Genomic DNA, 17,419 nt, shown 5'->3' on the forward strand with positions numbered 1-17,419 from the left:
CTACTACAAGGCCCACTTTCATATAGTAGATATGCGCCAACGCACGATACAATTGCTTGGTCGGAGAAAAATAACAACGCAAACTAGACTACTCCTGGCTCGAATTCCGAGACCCATTATTCCATATGAACCACACCAAACCGTTGCTGCTGCCCCGCGACCCCCCCCTGAACTAATCGCCAATGTTTCCTGTAGCTCCTACATAAGTGCCGCAGCCCGCTTGCAGGGGTTGCTCGGCTGTGAGGCAGTAGAGAGTTTCTTGACTGGCATTCCAGAAACCCCCTCGTCACCATGTATCGACTCAAGATGGAGGCCTTCACGGCCGTCGCCGTCTGGGCAATGGCCTCGGCCTGCCGCAGTGTGCCTGTTGCGCGCGATTGGGCCAATGGCCTGTGCCCGCGGGGCGATGCCGATCTACAGGAGCTTGGAGCCAAGCTTTCCAGCACAGCTAAGGTGTACTTCCCTGGCTCATCTGAGTTCAACGACGCATCCGCACGGTGGTCTACACTGGCTGAACCCAATGTAACCGTCGTTGTGGTTCCAGGCACCGAGAGCGATGTCGCTGAGACGGTAATCCTTCCTTGATGAGACCGAAAGTAACAATATTCTGATTGCTAACTATGCAAATTGTTTAGGTCAAATTCGCCAACAAGAAAGACCTACCTTTCCTCGCATACAATGGCGCCCACGGAGCCCTTACCACCCTGGGCCAAATGACTCACGGCATTGAGATTTCCTTAAGTCAACTGAGCAGCGTTGAAGTCGCCGAAGATGGGAAAACTGCCAAGTTCGGTGGTGGAACCATCTCCAAGACTGTTACCGATGAGCTGTGGAAAGTTGACAAGCAGGCAGGCAAGTCTTTAGTCTCTTAAATTCAATCCAGTCTATCCAGGGTATTAACTTTTTGAAACAGTGACCGGAACCTGTGAATGCGTCAGTCTTCTCGGGCCGGCACTCGGAGGCGGGCATGGCTGGCTTCAGGGACACCACGGCCTTGCTTCAGACCAGTTCCTCTCCATGAATGTTGTTCTTGCCAACGGAACCCTCATAACGATTGACGAAAAGTCAGATCTCTGGTGGGCGATGAAGGGAGCAGGCCATAATTTCGGCATTGTCACCTCGCTTACTGCCAAGATCTTTGATATTGAGCACCGTGACTGGGCTATTGAGACTATTACCTTCAGCGGTGATAAGGTCGAGGCTGTGTACCAGGCCGCCAATGACTATCTCTTGAAGAACGGCACACAGCCTGAAGGTGTCATCAACTGGTCCTACTGGATGAACGACGCAACTGTAGACCCTAACAACGTGAGTACATCAACCTATCACTGCATTGAGTCATACCCTGACCTCACCCTCGTTAGCCTGTCATTGTATTCTACATCATCCAGGAAGGAGTAAAGACCGTCGACTCCAAGTACACCAAACCCTTCCATGATATTGGTCCGCTATCCGTTGTGCCCGACAGCGGCACCTACAAGGACCTCGCTACCTGGACCGGCATTGCCGACTCCTCCATTCCATGCCAGAAAGCCGGCTACTCCAACCCCCGGTTCCCCATCTACCTAGAATCGTATGATCCTCAGGCCCAGAAGAAGATCTGGGATATCTTCGCCCCGGCCATCCGTGGAAACTCGGTTTTCAACAATTCAATGTTCCAGTTCGAGGGCTACTCTACCCAGGGTGTTCACAACACCGACAGCCGGTCGAGTGCATTTGCCTTCCGCAGCGAGCACCTTCTTGTCGCCCCGCTCATCAACTACCTGCCTGGCGGCCCAGACCGTGACCGTCAGGCGCGTGCCTTGGGCACCCAGCTTCGCGACATTCTCCACGAAGCGAGTGGCCGGAAGGACATGCGCGCGTACGTCAACTACGCCTATGGAGATGAGACACCAGAGCAGTTGTACGGCAGCGAGCAGTGGCGTCAGAACCGCCTACGATCGTTGAAGCAAAAGTATGACCCGGAGGGCAAGTTCAGCTTCTACGCCCCCATTCCTTAGATCTGGGCGCAGGGGTTGAAAATTTTATGTATTACTGGCTGTTCTGCCAAACCAATGTACAATAGTACTATAATGTAGATGGAAAAAAAAAATAGCATCAACATCTTTTTCAAATCATGACATGCTCTCCAATTGTCATTCTATAGCCATGCAAACTATCGGCATGCATGCTATGCCGCACCATTAATGCACCATTCCGTTGGGAGGACGGACTAAGTAGACAGGCTAGCCATGTCGTATTTAGATCCTTAGACACAGCAATAGATAGTGTCATTCGAAACTAGAGTACCTAATGTTTATAGCACATCTCGTCCGTCATTGGTGACCACCTTCCGCAAAACTGAAGTTGCGCCATGGAATCTCTGAATATGGCGGCATCAGTTGAACCGCAGATAACGCGCGAGAGAATGACCCCATCCTGCGCACATGGAGGCAATATTTGATAGTATTGATAGTATTGCTAGCATTGCATAGGGCTAAGTAGTGGCTTGCCTGCCTGCCTGCCTGGGCCTCAGTATCTACCTTACCTCAAGATTACTACCGAAATGAATTGACATACCCGGAAATTGCTTTCAAAAAAGAAAATCTATTTAATCCCCCAGAATGTTTTGTAGAATGCGGTACATCAATGACGTGGAACATTTGATTTATGCGGCACGAAAGGCGGTCGCCGCGGCAGTTGAACTCCACCCAAGTAAACAAACCACTAACAACTCATCCCAACCTCCTCAATTTCGACCCGCTAGACCCATCCATGCAATTCACACGTCCAGTGCATTCAGCTATGCCATTGAGTTGACTGCGGAAAGACTTGATTTTGCCATCGCATACAACGCGCACATTGAATACTAATTTTTACTTGTGTTGATTATTGTTTGCCGCTGAGACTCGGAAGTCGCGGTGGCCGACGCGCCATTCAAGCTTTCCCTTTCGCTACGCTTTGATCTCAACAAAGTTTAGAGCGTCTTTTTTGATGTCTCGCTCAGAATTGTAATTATTTTGGGTCTATTTTCTGCTTTGATACCACATCCAGTTACTTCACGCCACACTCGCAGCCAACATGTCGCGCGAGCATACCGCGAACAGTTTCGCGTCATTCGGCTCGGACTTCGATCTAGAGCACGAAGCTTTCGCGTCCACTAAAGAAGTCGGCCATAGTCCCAAGCTTCCAGACATGAAGGACAGCCTTGGAAAGTCTCGCCACGAATCTGATCATGAGGAAGAACCCGACTACGCCATTAACTCCTCCATGTTAGAACGTTACTTCCCCGAGTTCTCGCAGGCGGGTTCATCGGAGGAAGACGATCTCCCTGAGGATGATGAATTCTCTGTTGAGGTTGGACGGGGCCCCGCAAAACCCGCGCGTCGTCTAGATGATTCGCGAAACTCGTATATGAGCATCGAGAACAGTGTCCGATCTTCGTCGCCCGCCGTGAGACTCGACTACCCTACCTTTACTCCCCAGAAGCCAGCCACGCGCAACACGTCACGCAGGGCGGCTAGCGAGAATCTTCGCAAAGATGCTCAGTTGAGACGGGCCAGTCTCGCTCAAAAAGAAAATGTCGACCCGCAGACTTCGAGATCCAAGGCGAGCAGCCAACGGCGGACGCTATCCGACATGCATGCAAAGGTACGCGACTCTTATGAGGGCTCTTTTCTCGGCGACGAACGACCCCCGGCGGCCACGAACAACGCGCGCACGACACGCTTCGGAAGCCACCAGATTGCCGACGCCGTGGAAAAAGCGTCGCAGGAAGCATATGCTCGAGAAATCAGAAAAGGAAAGCAACCCGCCAACTCACGACTGGCGTACATGAGCACGGCTGGGGATACTGCTACGCAGCAGTCGTTCCTGCTCCCCGATCTTCCCAATCTCTCGGAATTGGTTTCTGGTGTATACGAAGACGGCACGCCGGTTTTCACGCGTCAAAATCGCGCGCGCACAACACGTTTCGTCTCTCCTCCACATGATGCTACTGACGTGTCTTTGACCCGTGAGCATGTCCCTCTTGATGCTGTCCCGATCCCGGAAGATGAGAAGGCTCTATTTGTATCCCTAAGGCTTCTCCAGGATAAGGTCTCAGAGCTTGAGAGAGCCAAGGCGGAAGCTGAAAGGAAGATCGAAGAAGTCAAGAACGAGAACGCTACCCTCAAAGCCGGCAAGCCTCGCGCAAAGGATAAACATAGCCGGAGCAAATACGATACCGATGATGATGACCACCGGAAGGATCGTCTGGCCAATGAAAACCGAAGTAAGTATAGTTACTGCATTTTACCTTCTTCTGTTGCTAACGGACTGCTTTAGAACTCGATGCCACCAACCTGGCCTTGCAGAACAAGCTGGACGTTGTAGAGCGCAAGGTAGAGATTCAAGAGACCGCATTGAAAAGATTGAACCGGGAACGTGATATGGCGGTCTCCCAATTAGGGGTAGCTTATCTCGAATCCCAGGACCTCAAAAATGAGATCGAGGACCTTCGGCATGAGAATGCGGAGCTAAAATCACAACTGGTGAAACTTGCTCCGTTCATCTCAAAAAAGCGTGAAGAGACTCAACAATCAGAACAGACATCCGCGTCTGAAGCAAGCACCGAAGCCAGCCCAGACAACACACATAGCAGAAATGTGAGTCGGGGAACCAAGGAGCTCACCAGTAAGAGTACACGATCGAAGACCGGGCGCCGGGAAGATTCCAAGGCGAGAATTTCTACCCAGGTGGACAACGAAATTTCACGACTTGAGAAGGAGCGAGCGGACGAGGCTCTCTTTACCATTGACGTACCGCGATCGAAGGAGCCATCTTCCAGTACGAGCAGGTCAGGACAGCGTAGCCAGACCAAGAAGCCAAACACGGGTAAGCAGCGTGTCAAGCGTGTGGTTGTGGAAGAAGTAGATGTCACCGAACCTATTGATTCGACCGTTGAGGCAACTGGGAACACCAGGAAGTCCTCTGGGGTGGAGCAGGACTTGACCTTGCTGAGCTTTATCGACGTAAGTAATCATTATACCATGATGTGGTCAATCCGAAGCTTATCATATCTACAGGAACGTGAAATTGCCCAGCTGCGAAAGACTTTAGAAGAAGAAAGATTGGCGCGCAAACGACGACAATCAAATACCTCCAGAGATCAATCTTCTAACGAAACAGAAAACACAACCCGTCGCAGTGTGTCCAAGTCGGCAGCGCCTCGGAAATCGTCCCTAAAAGAACCCAAGGAAATCCCTATGAGACCGGCCTCGGCTATGGGCGACGTGACAGCAACCTCCAAAGCCAGTGAAGGGGACAGTAACCTGTCCGTGCCTATTGAACGTCCTAGGCGACACTCAGACCATTCCGCTACCCCTCGCCGGAGGCGCCAAGTCTCCGAAGATATGACGTCGGCATTCATCCTGCCTGACATCACGCTTCATCGCGCTGACCTAGTAGCTGAAAATCCGGCGCGTCTGCCCCAGTCTGCGCAACGGGCACTGGACAGTGCCACCCAGCACAATGGAAAGAACTGCACGGTATGCAAGCGTTCTATCCCCGGTGACTCTTGTGACCACACTCGAGAGTCGGTGAAGATCCCTAAGCCTATTCCGGTGTCAGAGCGAATGCCAGAACCGTCCATTTACAATGAAGAACCTACCATGCGCCCTGCACAACCGCCAGCGGTTGCCCTTGCAACAGTACTCAAGGCGTTGGAGGACGAGCTGTCACATCTGAAGATGCAGCTCGTGACGTACCAGGGGGCGTACAACAAACTGGATGCGTCATTGAGCAAACGCCAGAGGAAATCGCTATCTGCAAAGATCGAGAAGCTGCTGAAGGACATCGACATGAAGGCCGACCAGATTTATGCCCTGTACGATGTTCTTGAGGGGCAGAAGAGTAAAGGTCAGGAGATGACTGAGCAGGAGATGGAGGTGACTCTCCAATCGATTGGCATTGACGTGGGAGCCGCAAGAGCCGATGTGACTGCTACGAGTGATAAGTCGTCGCAGAAAAATGCTGAAACAGATTATGACATTGACGATGACGATGACCTTCCATGGGAAGGAATTGAGAGTACAATGGATGTGACCGGTGGCAGCAATCGCAATTGATTGAGGATATTGTCGAAGTATTCGTACCTATCAGACGACAGATGTCGTCTTTTTTCCTTCTCTACCATTTCCTTTTTATTTTATTATTTTTTTTTTCCTGTACCCTTCCCCTTTATCTTGATATCCTTTCTTTCCTCTCAATATGAGGCATGGTATAAGCTCGGGTTTAAGACTGACTTGAATGTGTATGTCCCTGGGCTGAGAACCATGCGTTTTCTTTATCAGGAAAGGAATTAATCCCGGAGAAAAGTGTCCGTTCGTTTATTAAGCGTTGACTGTTCTCAGGGTGTCTTGGCCAAGGCCTTTGTTACTTGAGATCAGCCTGGGGCGTCGATTGACCTGAGCGGTCTCCGTCAGACTTTGATCTCGTAACTAACTTGTTTCCCTCTTTACTTTGAGTTTCTTCTGTTTAACCTGGAAATGGCGTCCCGTGTCCGGCTGCATTGGTGTATGTTAGGCATTGTTAATTTGCTGTATTATGATGTGGGATAGGGAATTGGATAAAAACACTACTTGAAGTAATACATTTCTTATCGGACCCACTCGTCAGACTGTTGATCTGATAGACTCAAACGGGTATAGCGTGCATGTCGCCATGCTTCTTCTCCGGGTTCTTAAATCTTCTTCCCCAACTCAACCAAACTTTCCTTTCCTATACGGCAAATCGCCACCTGACCTTGTTATTATAATTCATTTTTAGGTTTCACGATTGTGTGTCATAAGGTGCTTATCATTCCGAATTCTCATTGATGGGACCGAGTCGACTGCGTGTAATTCCACCTCGCCCTATCGACGATGTAGATTCCGGTATTACTACCGAAGATACCGACTCCCAACACTCTCAACACCGCAAAACTCAGTCGCCGCCAGAAGGTAATAATCCTCTGGCTCCTTACCACGACAATCCCGATGAGTATGACGATACTGAAAGCGTGGATACCGTTATTTACGACGGTGATTCTACTCAAGATCGCTCAGTTACCGGCGTCTCGGTAAGTCGCCGGCATCGGGGTGTTTCCGACGACAGCGAAGATGAAGATGACAGCGGCAATGATCCGGCGGAATCCCACAGTGAGAAACCAGTAACATGGCGCTCATTACCTAAAAAAGGCCAACTTGCTATCCTGACCTTTGCACGTCTATCCGAGCCGTTGGCCCAGACGTCTTTGCAAGCGTATCTGTTCTACCAACTTCGGTCTTTTGATCCCTCCCTTCCTGACTCAACTATCTCGGCGCAAGCAGGCATCTTGCAAGGTAGTTTTACTGCTGCGCAATTTGTGACTGCTATTTGGTGGGGCCGATTGGCGGATACTGAATGGATGGGCAGGAAACGGGTTCTCATAATTGGCCTGTTGGGAACATGTATCTCGTCTCTCGGGTTCGGATTTTCGAGATCGTTTGCTTCCGCGGTGGTGTTCCGAATCTTAGGTGGTATTCTGAATAGCAATGTTGGCGTGATGAGAACGATGATTGCCGAGATCATTCAAGAGAAGAGGTGAGTTCGCGCAGCTGCCTAAATATTCGACCCGGTCCAAATTACAAAGGCGCCTAACAAGACGTTACAGGTTCCAGTCTCGGGCGTTTCTTCTGCTACCGATGTGTTTCAATATCGGGGTTATTATCGGGCCTGTATTAGGAGGCATGCTGGCTGATCCTGTGAAGAGCTATCCGCAGCTGTTCGGACCTGGGTCGTTCTTAGGGGGCAGAGATGGTGTGAGGTGGATGTTGCATTGGCCATTTGCACTGCCGAATCTTCTCAGTGCCATATACATTTTCGCTTCTTTGTTGGCCGTAATCCTCGGATTAGACGAGGTAAGGGTCACCAGGTTTTACCCCGTTTATCCAAGTTGCTAATTAATGGACTAGACTCATGAGGTTACTCGGCACAGAAGCGATTGGGGCCGGAAGTTAGGCAAAAGACTTGCCAATACTTTCTCCCGTCGTCGGATCTCGCAGTATTACCGTCCCCTTATTAGCCACGCTGACGATGAATCTCTCTACATTGATGAAAGTGTAGCCAGCAGATCGGCACCCCCCAGCCCGGCTCGCTCACGCATTCGACCTAGTGGCGATCGTCCTAGTTTTCGTCAGATTTGGACGCCTAATGTGTTACTTACCTTGCTGGTGCATTTCCTATTAGCGTTCCACACCAGTGCCTGCAACTCAATGACTTTCGTGTTCTTGCCTGCCCCTCGGGCTCCGGAGGGTAGCCGAGATGGTCTCTTCCATTTCGGCGGCGGTCTGGGATTGCCATCCTCTCGGGTTGGCCTTGCCACCGCTATTATCGGGTTCATCGGGCTTCCGCTGCAGATTTTCATCTATCCTCGAGTTCAGTCCCGCCTGGGGACCTTGACTTCTTTCCGCGCGTTTCTGCCATTCTCGCCTTTAGCCTACACGCTGATGCCGTTTATCGTCCTGATACCGCGATACCCGTGGCTGGTTTGGCCTGCATTTACAGTTGTTGTAGGGTTGCAGGTGGTCTCGCGAACTTTTGCCCTTCCGGCTGCGATCATCCTTGTAAATAACAGCGTCACGGACCCTCGTGTTCTGGGAACTATTCATGGAGTGGCGCAGAGCATCGCAAGCGGCGCGCGTACTCTTGGTCCTTTGATTGGAGGATGGGGCTTAGGACTGGGACTTAAGTACAACATGGTGGGCGGCATATGGTGGGCTCTGGCGGTGGAGGCCATAGTAGGCTGGTTTTTGCTTTGGTCGATTTATGAGGATAAGGGTATTGAGCGGAAGAAGGGTCAGACCGAAGAAGAGGACTCCTGATGGGGTGTTATACATGGCATATATTATAAGATCTGGACAGCATGGTCTGTCACGATCTTATGAGTGTGCAATATACGCATACGATAGACGCATAAGATACCATTCCATTTAGTTGATTCAATATCGCAGGCCGTTAAATTCATTAACTTTTATCCGGGAAAAAGCAGTCGTTATGACTTAGCCATGCTGAACAGCATTTGTTTACTGGCGATACATCCAAGTATCCATTACCTTCCAATTTCAGACCAGCTAGCAGGTAACAATCGAAGCTCCAGCAGGGGTTATAAACGCCTTGATCGCCTGCTTAGCATCGCCATTGTTGGATTTCAAGAGCTCTGTCGCCTTGACCTTTGTTAAATCTAACTGCTCGGCCTGCAGCCAGTGTTACATGTCAGACTACCCGGCATAATTGGGAAAGGAATGACAATAGCAAACGCACCAAGAGGCTAATATCTTCCGAGGTAACTTTCACGGCTTTCTTCCTCACTACCTCTGCCTCCTTCTGCGGCCCGGCCGTCTTCTTGCCGGCATCCTGCCCCGCAACGATCTCCAACCGGCTCATCGCCTTTCCCAATGCCTCCTGGTCGGCGGATGAAGGCGGCTTGGCGCCCATGTCCGTACCGATTTCATTCGGGTTGAGAGAGGAAAGGGCAGCGGCGGCTTTGCGGTCTTCCGCGTTTGCGGGGCGATGCTGGTCGACAGCGTCAGGGTCCGAGTGGGCAGAGGGGATGGAGTCAGACATGGTCAGTAAACTTAAGTAAGGTTTAGTCAAGTCAACAAAGAGCTTATATCAAGCCTAGGGTAGATTGTGGGGACGGGATCTGCAGGAACTTGTCATAGTAGTTAAATAGATGTTGAAGTTGATAACGAGATGACGCCGATAAGCTGCCTTAACCCTGTGCCTTCCCGATTGGGACTAGTGGCACAGTGTGACTCAGGCCGCGAATAACCGGCAGTTTTTTCCTTTCTTTTTGTTTGCTAAATGTGGTGGAACAAATTCCTGTCAAGTTGAAGGTCATCTGGCACGTACGTTCGTCAATTCGTTGAATTTCCTACAATTTATCCGTCTAAACCCTCTTTCTAGTAGCCATCGAATCATCAGGTAGCCGTCGATCCTTAGACTCCACATCATGGACCCTTGGACTCCAAGCTGTGCGTCCCCCGGATATGCCCTTTTCCCCGCCATATAGCGTATAGCCGCCCTGGATGCTGACTGTGGACTCCCCACTAGCCTGGGCTTCGAAACCCATCAAGCAAGATGTCCCTTACAATGATGCCAAAGGTGTTCAGTCAGCTCTGGACAAGTTACAGAAATTGCCTCCTTTGGTCACCACGCAAGAGGTATGCCTTTTAATCTTCACGATGGTAGACTACTAGTATGACTCGGAGGATGCTGACTCAACTCACAGATCACCAACTTGAAGAAAAGCTTGAAAAATGTGGCATTGGGCAAGGCGTTCGTACTCCAAGGAGGTACGAATTTCGTCCATTCACTGATTCTACGAGTTTTAGTCGCTAATCCATTAATTAGGAGATTGTGCGGAGCTGTTTGACTACTGTAATCAAGATATGATCGAGGCTAAAGTTAAGCTGCTCTTGCAGATGAGCTTAGTCTTGATTTGGGGTATGTTTTCTGTCCATTTGACCCATATCGATACTAACGTTTACAGGTGCCAATAAGCCAGTCGTCCGTATTGCACGGATAGCAGGGCAATTTGCCAAGTGAGTTCTTGAATCTTGGCTGGGTTATAATACACTAGAAAGACAAACCGGTCTAACGTTATCAGGCCGCGGTCGAGTCCCATGGAAGTTGTCAACGGCGTTGAGATGCCCTCATTCCGTGGTGACAACATCAATGGCTTCGAGGCCACTCTGGAGTCCCGCACCCCAGACCCATCACGGCTGGTCTCCGCATACTTCCATTCCGCCGCCACACTCAACTACATGCGCGCATCACTAACCTCTGGTCTGGCTGATCTGCACTCCCCATTGGACTGGGGACTTGGTCATGTTATCACACCGACTATCAAGGAGAAATACGAGCGCATCGTCAACAGGGTCAAGGATGCCCTGCGGTTCATGCAGACTGTAGGGATCGACACCGACCGCGGTGTAGAAACCGTCGACATCTACACAAGTCACGAAGGTCTTCTACTTGAATACGAGCAGAGTCTAACCCGCCTTTTGAAAAACCCAGCCACTGAAACCACCCACCCTGCACAAGCCCCCGGGGCAACCACAGCCCCTGCACCCCTGCAAAGCTACTTCGCTACATCCGCTCATTTCCTCTGGATCGGAGACCGCACCCGTCAACTTGACGGTGCACATATCGAGTTCTTCCGCGGCATCGCCAACCCGATCGGCATCAAGATTGGCCCCAGCATGACCCCGGACGAACTCGTGCGCATCCTCGACGTCGTGAACCCCACTCGCGAGATCGGCAAAGTTACTCTTATCTCCCGCTATGGTGCACAGAAGATCGGCCAGCATCTTCCCGGCCACATCGCCGCCGTCCAGGCCTCCGGTCACCTGCCCGTCTGGCAGTGCGATCCCATGCACGGCAACACTCAATCCACGCCCTCCGGCGTCAAGACTCGTCATTTCACCGACATTCTCTCTGAGCTGCATCAAGCTTTGGAAATCCACAAGGCAGCTGGCTCGTTCCTTGGTGGCATGCATCTTGAGCTGACCGGTGAGGCGGTCACGGAATGCGTTGGTGGTGCTGGCGGTTTGACAGAGGAGAACTTGAGTGAGCGGTACACGACATTCTGTGATCCCCGATTGAACGAGAAGCAGGCATTAGAGTTGGCATTCTTAGTGGCTGGATTCTACCGCGAGATGGACGAAGAGACGAATTCGATCTAACGAGGAATATGGATGATATATCTCGGGTTTCTTTTTACCAACTTATCTTTCCTCCAAATACTTTGGAGTACAAAAGTATGAAAGCATATGACATAATGACCAGAAATACAAAAGTGTGTCATACAAATGGACTCAATAAATACTCACAGTAGTTAACCCAACACTATCTGAACATGATCAAATATCAAGACTCATCAAATCCCGCAAACCAGCTCCGAACCCACAGCGTCCCTGGCAACATTGTCCAGAAAATTGAGGAAAGCCTAAGACATCAGACACTTGAAATCACCGATTATTCATGTTTGTGTTTTTGGGAGGTTGTGGGTTGAACTTGCGGTTTGAGGATGGTAGGTAGGTTTGGAAGATATAGGGTTAGGCTAGGAGGCTATTTATATGGGGTTGGTTTTAGGTGCACATTAAAAGGCTGGGCTATAGAGTAGTGTCGTGCTGTATTGCTGCGTTCAGTGTAGCATTGTACTGTTCTGTACTGGGTTCTTGTTGTGATAGTTGTGCGCACATAATGTTGGCACTACAGGTACTGCATGGCCCGGGATATAATGGACCGTAATGACGGCAACTTACAAAGACCAAACTGAACAATAAACATATCCAATTGTCACCTGTACAATACAAAATTCAACTGCTTAGGGGTATGATTTATGAAACAGAACAAACAACTCAATCCAGATCCAAGACAATGCACGAAACACCAGGTAAAAGCAAACAATTATGGTACTAACGGACTCCCGATCTTGGGCTTAAAAGCAAGACTCTTCCGTCTGGCTGCCTCTAATTTCACCCGCAGCTTCTGTGACTGCTCCTCACTTGGCCCGGCGTTGGAGAAAAGTCCCTGTCGGATCTGCTTTGGAGGACAGGTCTGCTGTACAAGTTTCGACCGTTGAGACAGGAAGAAGGGGGTTGCTGGGGACATGCCAACGGAGTCCATGTTGAAGGTGAAAGCAGGAGTTTTGGGTGTTTGGAAATATTTCGGGTCTATTCCCGGATAGCCGGCTTCGGTTTTCTTGCTCCTCTTGGGAGTTGAAGGCGCATCGCGAGCAGTGGATGTGCTCGTTCGCGCGAAATCGGCGGCGCCCACACCAGATCGTCTGCTCCCTGCATCGGCTTTGACAAGAGTCCCATTTATATTGCTCAGTGCGCGGGGCTCCATGCTCTTTCTGCGCTTGGCACCTCCACGCGGAATAATTGAGCTGTCCACGGCATAGTGGGCCTCGTCCAGCCACTTGTTTTCTCTTTCACAGTCCAAGACCCAGCCAACACCTACGCACTTGACCAAACCGGCGGCTTGTCTGACCTTCTCCATAGTCCGCACACCGCCATCCTTGTAGACGACATGAGTTATGCCAACTTTGCCTTCCCTGGTCTCAGCCTGTTCATCGGGAGACACACTCGAGCGGGGGTTCCAGGACCAGTTCTTAACACATCGGGCACCCATCTGCTGCAGAAGCTCCACAAAGATCCCACTAGCATCTTCTCCTTCGGTCGTATGCACGTCCACGTACACGACAGCTCCTTGCAGGGCTCCGATGGGAGTCGGCTGGACAATGCTGCTACGCCTGCGGGGGGACTTGGCAGGGCTGGGAGACCGAGAAGGAGCCCTTTTCCGTTCAACCTCCTGTGTTGCATCCTGTGCCTTGGAGCTGCTTCTCGATCGGGTAGGTTGCAATTGTGGCATTGTACTATACGATAACCTGGGTGCCTTGCGAGGGGGAAGAGAATCAATGTCCTCTTGAAGAGCGAGGATAGACTTGCGAAGTCGAGGAGAGGAGCGAGTCGGCGATGTGATGGAAAGAGAGCGGCCTCGCTTACGGGACACCTTCAAAGGGGATACTTCCCCCTCCGGCTTCAAGGGTACCTTGGACACCGTGTGGAATGTTTGCAAGGGGCTGGTCTTGCCCCGCACTGGCGTGGCCGGCGCGGGAAGCTGAACTTCGTAATTTTCTTTCTCATCATCCAACGTTTCCTGGATAGACGCCGCTGGACGCAGCGGGCTCTCGTAAACAATGGAAACTTGCGTGTCCTCACGGGCATCAGTCTGTTTGTTTTCCACAAGGTCCTCGTCGCTAAATATCTCGAACATAGGAAGTCCGGGAGACTTCTCCAAATCCTCAAAAGCACAGCGAGCCATTTCTGGCGACACCAAATCATACTCGTCCTCGGTGGCCACAGGTTCTTCATTTGGCTTGGGTTCATCAACCACTGGGGATTGTGAATTGGCTGAGAGATCGGGGTAAGACACATCTTCTTGGGTAGTGTTGACATTGCTAGGGCCGCTCAGACTGCCTGAAAGGGAGAAGATGCCCCGACGTCCAGAGCGCCTTTGCTCAGTCTTCTTAGGGCTACTCGCCTTCCACTCGCTGAGCTGCTCGGCCAACAGCGTGAAGCGGGGGCGTTGATGCCTTTCCTTCTCCGGACCCGGAGTATGATTTTGGAGCTGAGGAGAGGGCTGGACGTCTGGGGTAGGAAGATCCGCCGTAGTCGTATTGTCGGCAGCATCAAAGCTCGTTTCCACTGCTGTGTCACGGTAGTCATCGGCGAAACGAGGAGGCGCGAACGAGGCAAAGTACTGTGGGACAAAATAGAAATAGTTTGGCACCTGGGGAGTCGGTGGTTCTTCGATCTCGTAAGGAGCGTATACCTCAGGGGTGGCTGCCCGGGGTTGAGGGCTCGGTTCAGGTGTTTCTCTAAGCATCTGTTCTGGAGACTGTTGAGGCGTCTGTTGAGGCGTCTGTTCAGGAGTCTGTCGCAACCCTTGTGCAGGTGTGTGTCTAGGACTCTGAGTAGATGTCGGCCTAGGTGTCCGTTCAGACACTCTTCTAGATGTCCGTCGTGGTGTACGCCGAGGCGTTTGTCTGTGTGGTCTCCCGGGAGTATTAAACGCGACAAGCGTAGCCTCTTCCTCATCGAACGCGTAATCATCGAGCCTGTTGACCTCTTCTTCATCATAGTCCAAGTTAGGGTCGACCCTTTGGTCACCCGCAACTTCCTGAGTCTCAGCACGATTTTCAGTTTCTTCATCGCAAGGTATTTCAGAGGTGCCAGCAGGATCTTCAGTGAAGACATCTTCGAGTCCCTCAAGCATACTTTCGCGACTTGTGAACTCTACCGGCTCCTCGTTCGGTAAATCATCCTCAGATTCATAGCTCTCTTCCTCAGATTCATCACCCTGTTGATTTTCAAGGGTGAGGATATCCTCATCCACATCCGACGTCACCGAGATCCTATCCTCGGCAGTATCGTGCTCATTCTCAATCTCTGCATCAGCCATGCTCTCCACATATTGAGCAGTCTCATAGGCATCCTGCTCCGCGACCTCAAGACAAAGCGTGTAATCTTCAGGGATCTCTGGCACATACGTTTCCAGCCGCTCTTCAAAATTGTCCTCCTCGAAATCATCCTCCATGAGAATATTTTCGACGATCTCGTTCTGGCCTTCAAAGAGCTCGTAGAGGCCCACGTCGACTCCATCACTCTCAACAGTGCCTTCACGATCCATGGCAACAGGGTCCAGAGGCTCTTCTGGACCGTCGTCGACATGCTCCATATCTTTTTCGTGCTCACTTGCTGTGTCTTCGTGGTTTATATCCAGAGCTCCCACAGCATCTTCATCAGTTTCGTCAGTATGTGTAAAGTTTTGCACATGAGTCTCATCCTCCTTCTCAGGCTGCGGGGTATACGATACGTCGTTAGATCCGTCAATAAATTCAGGCTCGGCTTCAGGTTCAGGCGTTTCGGCATCATATCGGCTAGCTGGGGCTTCCGTGACGTGTTCATCATCCGGCATTTCCAAGGTCTCTTCTGAGTCATACCTATGGTAGGAAGTTTCAGCAACCTTGGGGGAAGGGGCCGTCTCCAACTCCTTTCCCCGGTTGGAATCAGACTCCAGAGGCTCAGTCATTAGGGATCTCGAGAATAGCAAAGAACTTTTAAACGGAGAGACAATCTTCTTCGCAGGACTCTGAAGCAAACTGCGTTTCAAAGGTGTTGAAGATTCCTGTAGGGACGGTTGTGACATAAATGAGGCTCCAAAAAGCCCCTTCTTAGGTGAAGACTTAAGCGGGGAGTTCTGCCCGGGTGTGAAATTCGGCTGGGAAAGCGGCCTTAGATCATCGAAGCCGAGATTACCACGTCTCGGTGTATCCAAGTTTGCTTTCCTGGGCGACGACTTCAGTGGCGAGTTGTCTGTGGGTGTGAAGTTAGGCTGAGCGATAGACTTTGGATCCTCGGGCAAAGCAAGGCCGCGCCGTGGAGTCTCTCTGATGCTGAAACTAAATGGAGAAGGGGGAGGTCGTCGAGCAGGGCTAGACAGCAAAGCTGCATCGCTGAAATCGACCGACTTCGGTGGTTGGAGAGTAGGTTGTCCGTTCTCGTCGACAGTTTTGGGGGGTTGGCTGGAAGTGAAATTAATTCGTTTCACTGGGGAGCCGAGTCCGGTTTGTTCTGATCCGTGTTTGTTGGGGGAGTCGACGTGTAGCTTATTCTGGTCCTTGGTGGTGCTCAATTCATCATCCTCACCGTCAGAGCTAGCGTACGAGGAGATTCCCTTCGCGACTTGTGTTGCTTTCTTCGGGGAAAGAGGCTTGGAGGCACCTTTCTTGGTCGCCGCAGGCTTGCGACCTCTAGCAGCTGTCGGGGTACCCTTTCGAGAAGGCTTCGCGGCAAGGCCCGCTGGACGTTCAGCTGGTCGCCTTCTCCCTGCAGGTGGTGGAGGTGATGGTTCGCTGAAGTCATCTGAGTCCGACACCTCCTTAAAGGTCACTGTCTTCTTCTTCGCTGGGCCTCGCAACAGATTCGACCTCATCAATGTAGAATTGGTCGTGATCGTCACCTCCTTAGACCCTTGGGACGATGTGTCCTCAGCAGCTCGGGCGCGGGCCTTCTTGTGAGCATCAGCAGCAGCAGCAGCAGTGGTCGACTTCGCATTCGTCGACCCTTTAGGTCTACCTCTCTGTTTCGGTGCAGCAGTCGTGGATTCTGTCTCAGTCGCCGGTTTTGACCTCGGTCTGCCGACCCGCTTTTTCTGCCCATCTGCATGTGTTTCGCCGTCCTGGTTGTCATGCACAGTCCCTGACCTAGTAGATGTAGCAGTAGTGGGTTTCCTACCACGACCCGTAGTGGCAGTAGTCGATCCAGCGGGCCTGCCTCTGGCTTTCGTTGTCGAGGACCTCTCCGTCGTGTTCATTACTCCGAGCTCATCATCAGTATCCTCGTCCGTATCATCATCAGCTGGTTTACTCATTGACGATAAATTTGTCCGGGCGGTCCGCTTTCTTCCCTCCGTAGCTGACGTGGGTGCCTTTGCTTTCGTCGTCTTCGCAGCAGGCTTAGCTCCAGCCCTGCTGGTGGTAGTGGTAGTCCGCTTCGCCGTACGCGTCGCGCGTGGAGGCGACGCCGCCGGAATAACCGCAGCTCGAGCCATTGTGTAGCTGTATATCAACCAATCCGTCGTCGGAAAACAAGTCGTGGATCGGCCTGGCGATGTTTATTTGGCGTGGCGGGGAAAAAACAAACAACAAAAATTAATAACACACTGCAATACTCATTGTGCGCCTAGTCGAGGTACTTTCAGTTGTTGACCCTCGAAAAGAAAACCTTCGAAAGCATATGCAGGGTCGGCAAAAGTAGGAGAATTGAAGGTGTGTGTTGTCGTTGGCTTATGGCGGGTTGGCGCCGAT

General features: G+C 51.3%; 5 protein-coding genes across 5 annotated transcripts; 3 read left to right on the forward strand and 2 right to left on the reverse strand.

Moving 5' to 3' along the window:
* The first annotated feature begins 249 nt into the window (after positions 1-249).
* On the forward strand, positions 250-2,021 carry BDV27DRAFT_125688 (FAD-binding oxidoreductase). Its single transcript, XM_032066386.1, has 4 exons — positions 250-570; positions 636-852; positions 914-1,308; positions 1,365-2,021. The coding sequence occupies exons 1-4, from the start codon at positions 292-294 to the stop codon at positions 1,998-2,000; spliced, it is 1,527 nt and encodes a 508-aa protein (XP_031929289.1). The 5' UTR covers positions 250-291; the 3' UTR covers positions 2,001-2,021.
* A 710-nt stretch (positions 2,022-2,731) lies between these two features.
* BDV27DRAFT_171071 (uncharacterized protein) lies at positions 2,732-8,861 on the forward strand (the record flags this gene model as incomplete). Its single annotated transcript, XM_032075502.1, has 6 exons — positions 2,732-4,252; positions 4,306-4,991; positions 5,046-6,048; positions 6,810-7,581; positions 7,652-7,898; positions 7,953-8,861. The coding sequence occupies exons 1-6, from the start codon at positions 3,061-3,063 to the stop codon at positions 8,859-8,861; spliced, it is 4,809 nt and encodes a 1,602-aa protein (XP_031929290.1). The 5' UTR covers positions 2,732-3,060.
* A 134-nt stretch (positions 8,862-8,995) lies between these two features.
* Positions 8,996-9,696, reverse strand: BDV27DRAFT_125692 (huntingtin-interacting protein K). The gene is made up of 2 exons (XM_032066387.1): positions 9,301-9,696; positions 8,996-9,233 (listed from the first exon to the last, which is right to left on the reverse strand). The coding sequence occupies exons 1-2, from the start codon at positions 9,601-9,603 to the stop codon at positions 9,111-9,113; spliced, it is 426 nt and encodes a 141-aa protein (XP_031929291.1). The 5' UTR covers positions 9,604-9,696; the 3' UTR covers positions 8,996-9,110.
* A 172-nt stretch (positions 9,697-9,868) lies between these two features.
* Positions 9,869-12,301, forward strand: BDV27DRAFT_125695 (3-deoxy-7-phosphoheptulonate synthase class II). The gene is made up of 6 exons (XM_032066388.1): positions 9,869-10,013; positions 10,093-10,202; positions 10,271-10,334; positions 10,393-10,485; positions 10,532-10,583; positions 10,649-12,301. The coding sequence occupies exons 1-6, from the start codon at positions 9,992-9,994 to the stop codon at positions 11,724-11,726; spliced, it is 1,419 nt and encodes a 472-aa protein (XP_031929292.1). The 5' UTR covers positions 9,869-9,991; the 3' UTR covers positions 11,727-12,301.
* Positions 12,302-12,363: 62 nt separating this feature from the next.
* BDV27DRAFT_125696 (uncharacterized protein) lies at positions 12,364-16,666 on the reverse strand. Its single transcript, XM_032066389.1, has one exon. It carries the CDS (start codon positions 16,543-16,545, stop codon positions 12,454-12,456), a length of 4,092 nt encoding a protein of 1,363 aa, XP_031929293.1. The 5' UTR covers positions 16,546-16,666; the 3' UTR covers positions 12,364-12,453.
* Positions 16,667-17,419: the final 753 nt, after the last annotated feature.

This window comes from Aspergillus caelatus, assembly GCF_009193585.1.
Source record: "Aspergillus caelatus strain CBS 763.97 unplaced genomic scaffold BDV27scaffold_55, whole genome shotgun sequence".
In the NCBI taxonomy this organism is placed as follows: Eukaryota; Fungi; Ascomycota; class Eurotiomycetes; order Eurotiales; family Aspergillaceae; genus Aspergillus; species Aspergillus caelatus.

Coding starts and splice junctions, on each gene's coding strand:
- BDV27DRAFT_125688 (XM_032066386.1), top strand. CDS start 292: ATGTATCGACTCAAGATGGAGGCCTTCACGGCCGTCGCCGTCTGGGCA. Junction 853..913: donor GAAAGTTGACAAGCAGGCAG/GCAAGTCTTTAG, acceptor TTTTTGAAACAG/TGACCGGAACCTGTGAATGC. Junction 1,309..1,364: donor CAACTGTAGACCCTAACAAC/GTGAGTACATCA, acceptor CACCCTCGTTAG/CCTGTCATTGTATTCTACAT.
- BDV27DRAFT_125692 (XM_032066387.1), bottom strand. CDS start 9,603: ATGTCTGACTCCATCCCCTCTGCCCACTCGGACCCTGACGCTGTCGAC. Junction 9,234..9,300: donor CGGAAGATATTAGCCTCTTG/GTGCGTTTGCTA, acceptor CACTGGCTGCAG/GCCGAGCAGTTAGATTTAAC.
- BDV27DRAFT_125695 (XM_032066388.1), top strand. CDS start 9,992: ATGGACCCTTGGACTCCAAGCT. Junction 10,014..10,092: donor GGACCCTTGGACTCCAAGCT/GTGCGTCCCCCG, acceptor ACTCCCCACTAG/CCTGGGCTTCGAAACCCATC. Junction 10,584..10,648: donor ATAGCAGGGCAATTTGCCAA/GTGAGTTCTTGA, acceptor TAACGTTATCAG/GCCGCGGTCGAGTCCCATGG.
- BDV27DRAFT_125696 (XM_032066389.1), bottom strand. CDS start 16,545: ATGAGGTCGAATCTGTTGCGAGGCCCAGCGAAGAAGAAGACAGTGACC.